The sequence below is a fragment of the Bison bison genome, unplaced genomic scaffold (genome assembly GCF_000754665.1).
Source record: "Bison bison bison isolate TAMUID 2011002044 unplaced genomic scaffold, Bison_UMD1.0 scf7180017864363, whole genome shotgun sequence".
Taxonomy (NCBI): Eukaryota; Metazoa; Chordata; class Mammalia; order Artiodactyla; family Bovidae; genus Bison; species Bison bison.
The window spans coordinates 2,185,558-2,191,557 of NW_011494935.1; the positions used below are offsets into that span (position 1 = coordinate 2,185,558).

A 6,000-nucleotide genomic window follows, 5' to 3' on the forward strand; every position below is an offset into this window, starting at 1 on the left:
TCTTCTTTTTACTGAATTTGTTCTTTCATGAGACTACTAAGTCCCACCTATTAAAAAAAAAAAATTATCTTGGAGACTAAGAGATCTTGACATCCAAAAATTAATGCCCAGAATCATCCTTTCCCTTTCTCCCATCAGAGAATGTGCAGAGAAAATTTGTCCAGATCCTCTCAGAGATCCTATATTTCAATCTACACTTAAAGCAGACTAACTCCACCTAAGAACATACTTTGAACTCCCAAGATATTTTCACTGACAGACCACATGGGCATCCATAGATGGACACATCATTACTCTGGTGAAGAAACTAACACTGACCAAATGAGTTAGTCATAAAATTAGATGGAGAGCAACATAAGGGTCTAGAACCTTGCTACTCCAAGTGTGGTCCATGGCTTTGCCCATCACTTGGGAGCTTGTTAGAAAGGTAGAATTTCAGGCCCACCGCAGACCTCAATTAGCAGTTTAACAAGATCCCCAGAGGATTCTCGGCACTTTAGAGTTTGAGAAGCACGTACCTAGAATTTAGCAACCTTTCCTAAAGCCTAACCACCATTCTGTGTTTTGGAAGTTAACAAATGTATTTTCACATATTTTTCCTCTAGTAAATGTATAATTATATGAGGTTAACATACCACTAAAGCTTTAAATGGAGGCAGATCTGACTGATGCTTGAAGACATTTATATGGGCTGAACAAGGACATTTCTCAAACAGACTGAATGTCACCCATACTGCCCTACACCCTGCTTCTTCAGAGATCCACTTTTAATAAGATAATTACTAATAATCTCCAAGATTGGAAAAGGAAAACAAGAGAAAGGAAGGAGGAAAGTGACGTAATTCCAAAACAGCACAAAGCTCCTATCGACCAGTTTTCTACCTGTAGAACTTTAGGCGAAGACTTCATCATTTGTATGTGCTTCACTTAACCTGCAGTGGTTTAAGCTAGTGGTCCCCAACATTTTTGGCACCAGGTACGAGTTTCATGGAAGACAAATTTTCCATGGACAGGGTGAGGAGGGGGTAGTTTCAGGATGATTCAAACACATAGCATTTACTGTGCACTTTATTTCTATTACTATTATATCAGCTCCACCTCAGATCATCCAGCATTAGATCCTGGAGGTTGGGGAGCCCTGGTTTAAGCCTATGAGTCCATTCGGGAAGCCAGACGAGGCTCAAAGGGTACCACTGTCTCAACCACTGAACGCAGGTGGCTCAGTCCTAATCCTTCTCTAATTAAAACAACAACTTGTAGAGAAAAGACACCTAGGGACCCAAACTCACCTGCTTGTCACCTCTGGGAAAACAATGATACAATGGTACTCTGGATCTTCTCCACCTAAGACTTCTTTTACCCTCTCCTGATACTCATGTTATTATTCAGGTATAAGAAGGACAAGACAGACCCACCTGGAATCTCCGCATGTCACGTGGGTTTCCCGCATTCTTTAGGCAATTTTGGTTACATTTGAGGAAAAATTTCAAGAAGAACCTGTGAAGAAACAAATTACCATGGTTAGCATTTCAGTCCTCCACAGAAGGGGGAAAAAAAAAAGTAGTAAGTCACTTCCGGGTTGTGCATTCTATTCTCTGGGCATTTTCTGAAACATTCAGAATGACGTTAGAGCCAGCCAGTACTTGGTTTAAAGTTTTAGTCTTCATTTCACACCCAAGTTAGACGTTCTATATGAAGAGAATGCTCTCCGTGGCGCCAACAGATCTCACAGAAGAATTAAGCCCCCAAGGAAGTATTTTCACTCATAGAGAGGCTAAGTCTTCCCTATAATTTAAGGCAGGTTCCAATTGGAGATAATTGCCTGAGAATTACTCATGGTCCCCAACAACAACATGTAATTTAAGCCCCGTAAATTCACAGATGATGAACCAGCAAAATACATGCTGGATGAATATAAGGACAAGGTAAACACTTTTTATCCGAGCATCTCCAAGTAAAACATTCTGATTAGGAGTGCTTATGAGAAGATTCACATACTGACTAAAGTCCATTGATTTCTTGAGCATGAAAGGGAAAGTGAAGTTGCTCAGTCATGTCTGACTCTTTGTGACCCCGTGGACTGTAGCCCGCCAGGCTCCTCTGTCCATGGGGATTCTCCAGGCAAGAATACTGGACTGGGTTGCCATTTCCTTCTCCAGGGGACCTTCCTGATCCAGGGATCAAATCTGGGTCTGCCTGCATCTTTACCCTTTGAGCCACCATGGAAGCCCAAGTAAAATATTCTGATAGGAGTGCTTATGAGAAGATTCCCATACTGACTAAAGTCCACTCATTTCTTGAACATATCCCATATGTTTTCCTTACATGCCAGCTATAAACAAAAGCTATTTATGATAGAAGAAGGAATGTCCTGCTTCACAGCCACCTTGATCTCTGAATTGATTCCATAATGAGATCCATGGTTTTACTGGCTAGGCTGACCAAAGGTCTCAATTTGCCAGGAACTATACTAGTTTACCAGAGAAGGCAATGGCACCCCACTCCAGTACTCTTGCCTGGAAAATCCCATGGACGGAGGAGCCTGGTAGGCTGCAGTCCGTAGGGTCACTAAGAGTCGGGCACGACTGAGCGACTTCACTTTCACTTTTCACTTTCATGCATTGGAGAAGGAAATGGCAACCAACTCCAGTGCTCTTGCCTGGAGAATCCCAGGGACAGAGGAGCCTGATGGGCTGCCGTCTGTGAGGTCGCACAGAGTCGGACAAGTGACTTAGCAGCAGCAGCATACTAGTTTACACCAGCTATACTACTGTAAGTGTGAATAGTTCAAACCAGTCAATCTTCAAGGAAATCAACCCTGAATATTCATTGGAAGGACTGATGCTGAAACTGAAGCTCAAATACTTTGGTCACCTGATGCGAAGAGCCAACTCACTGGAAAAGACCCTGATGCTGGGGAAGATTGAAGGCAGAAGGAGAAGAGGGGATGACAGAGAATGAGATGGCTGGATGGCATCACTGACTCACTGCACATGAGTTTGAGCAAACTCTGGGAGATAGTGAAGGACAGGGAAGTCTGGAGCGTTGCAGTCCATGGGATCACAAAAGAGTCTGAGCTACTGAGCAACAACAACAAAATGAATAGTACACACTTTAACTTTTAAAAGTGTCCTGCACTGGGTGATAAATTAGATGAGTTGTTTCTACCTTTCTGTGAATCAGGAGAGTTATTTCTATATTTCTTAGGTGGGAGTTGTTGAAGTTCATCATGGAAAGGCAGCATGATCAAAAGTGTCCGATCAGGGCATTCTTGTTAGTTACCTAAAATTAAACCTCTCGATCCACCTACTAATATGTTTGGGGAAAGCAGCATTTTAAAAGCTGCTGGAAGTTCTTCATTCCTTTTTACTTTTAGGGATGTGGACTTCAGGCCCACTTTCCCAAAATATTACAATGCATTAAAATGTTGCTCAGTTAAATTCTCATAGGAATTTTCCTGTCGTCACCTTTTTCCCCATTTCAAGTCCACACTGCAGTAAAATTCCTACTTGAATACACATAATTTGTGAGGAACTATCAAGCTGAGATGTCTGGATTTAGTTCTGAGTATAAAGTCTATCAACCAAATAGCACCTCTATAATGAGAGCACAGCACAGAGAAGCAACAAATTTAGGCAATTTCTGAAAACCAGACTAAGCGATGTCCCAACAGAATCTCTCTCCTCCCCAGTCTCTCAGACTCTGCCAAGAGGGAAGTATGGCATGGGAATAACTCTTTGAAGAGAGACAATGACTTTGTCAACCCCTAAAATCACATTTTAAAATGTAAACATCTTCCTGAAACAGCTCTTTCAACATCATGCAACGTTCAACTGTCCATCAATAAGACCTGGCTTCTGAACAATCCTTCATCCCTACTTCCAGGTTCTGTTCACAAAGTTTATCAATCTTTCTGAACAAGATAAATGACTCATGGCACACTGCTGAGCCCAGCTGCGTAAAATAAAATCCAGCTCAAAGAGCAACACTGGCCCGTTGGCCAGTGCAGACCTGGCCATGTGCAATAGGGGAATCTGGGGACAGGAGAGGGGTTTGAGGGCGTGGTCCCAATCCTAAGTGTCTCTGCACTGTCCCCACCTCTGAACTCGCAGACAGCAAGTGCCGGGAGCCCTAGCGACCACACATTACTGCTGGAAACTGTCTGATGTGGTAGAGGTCAGGGATAGTGAGTCTGCCATCTTGACCGGGCTCAAGCTTACATCCAAAGACATCTAAAGTGTGAAAACTGCCTGCTTCTTTCAAGCACAGCTGGTTGGAAGAGGATATTTAAAAGCCACACAAACCCCAGGACAGGGCTGATTATCACTAAATTGACAGTAAGAGTCGGCTTGGGATGATAGAAAAGCCATGACCCTTAAAAATATTCAGAATGAGATTCCTATCAAATTCTGACAGATACAGCTGTGTGACTTTTGATAAAGAGCTGAACTTTACTGCACCACACTTCTTACCTAGAATCTGGGTATAATATCAGTCCCTATCATAGAAGGTGACTAAGAAAATTAACTGCAATGATACATAGTGTCTGGCACATAGTACACATAGTGATGGTGGCTGTCATAATAATAATCTCTTTCATGTATTAGGTGCTTACTTTGTATTCAGAAAGCTGAGAACTTCAAATATATTTTCCCATTCAAGCCTCCTAAATAACCTCTACCTTTAATCCCATTTTACTGATGAGGAAACTGAGGTACAGCGAATGTAAATAAGTTGCCCAAAAGTTATTAAATGTGGATCAACTCAAATTTGCACAGAGCCTGTGCTTTTAACCATTGTGCTACAGTAGTTTTAATAATCACAGAAGTAGTGCATTGTTGATATTAATACTAATTGTACCATGGACAACAATGGTACAATGTACCACAATGGCAACTGCACAAATAAGAGTAATCATAAGAGTAATTATTAGTACCATTGTACCATTGTTTCCACTGTAGCAACCTGAACACTGTGGAGGGAGACGTCGCTGCCATTCTCCATCCAGTGGGCACCCCACTCCCACACCTGGTTCTCCAGGACTGATAGATAATATTCGCCGCCTGTGTATGTTTAAAGCCATTTGAGCCAGACACAACAGCCAGATTCAGGTTGTGTTGGAAGGAGCTGTCAGCACACCCTCTGACATCTTCAAGTCAGACAACTGCTAGCCACCATGAGGGGGTCCATCTGGTGCCAAAATGGATTTTGAAAGGCAGGCAAACAGGACGTTAGCTCTGCCAGAGAAACAGAATCAAGGGAGCAGGGGATCTTCTGCCTCGGCAATGAGCCGGGCGAGGCGCCTGTCACCAGCCCATCGTTAGCACAAAAGCTATGCTGGGCACAAACCAGATCCCCGTTACCCCAAGCTGCCCTGTCACTTGGCACGCTGGCAGCATCTTCTGCCCGCCCTCTCGACAGCGGATCCCTCTCTGAAACTGAAGGCTTGACCATCTGTTGTGGGGAAGAGACAGCGTCAACTGGTGCCTGAGGCCTCACACAAGCCCTTATGTGGCAAAGACACTCGGAAGGGCCAGTTCTGTTGGAGAAAGCCAGCCCTACCCCAGGGGGAGCATCAGGAATTCTTTCAAAGTTTTCCCCCAAGTAGATGCCAAATGTCTGACCCTTTCAGATCACACTTCCTTAAAGGAACTGCAAGGAGTTAGAAGCAGGAGTTAAAAATATCCCCACCGAAAGATGGAGTTAGATGTGGCACACAAATTTTTTTTGGGGGGGGTGGTTTATCAGGCTGTTTTGAAGGCATCTGTAAACCTGGGGACACGTGCACATCTGCTGGTCTGCCGAGAAGATATCAGATTCCAAGGAGGAGGGGGGCTTTGAACAAAGGGGAGGTTAGCGTAACTCAAAACCACATTTTTGTCTACCAAATTACCACATTTTGTGTGGCGGGTGTGTTTGATAAAGTTGTTGTCAGGGAAAAAGAGTGCACAGCCTTATCCCAACCGTGGGAAACTGACCCAAGGCAAGACAAAGCCCCCA

General features: G+C 43.6%; 1 protein-coding gene across 4 annotated transcripts in view; it reads right to left on the reverse strand.

Annotated features, from left to right (window-relative positions):
- Positions 1-6,000, reverse strand: part of EBF1 (early B-cell factor 1) — a 410,481-nt gene that overhangs the window by 149,139 nt on the left and 255,342 nt on the right. For all 4 annotated transcript variants that reach the window (XM_010855294.1, XM_010855293.1, XM_010855295.1 and 1 more), the window contains one exon: positions 1,416-1,497. In XM_010855294.1, coding sequence (XP_010853596.1) covers positions 1,416-1,497 — 82 coding nt within the window. The remainder of the gene's footprint in view (positions 1-1,415; positions 1,498-6,000) is intronic.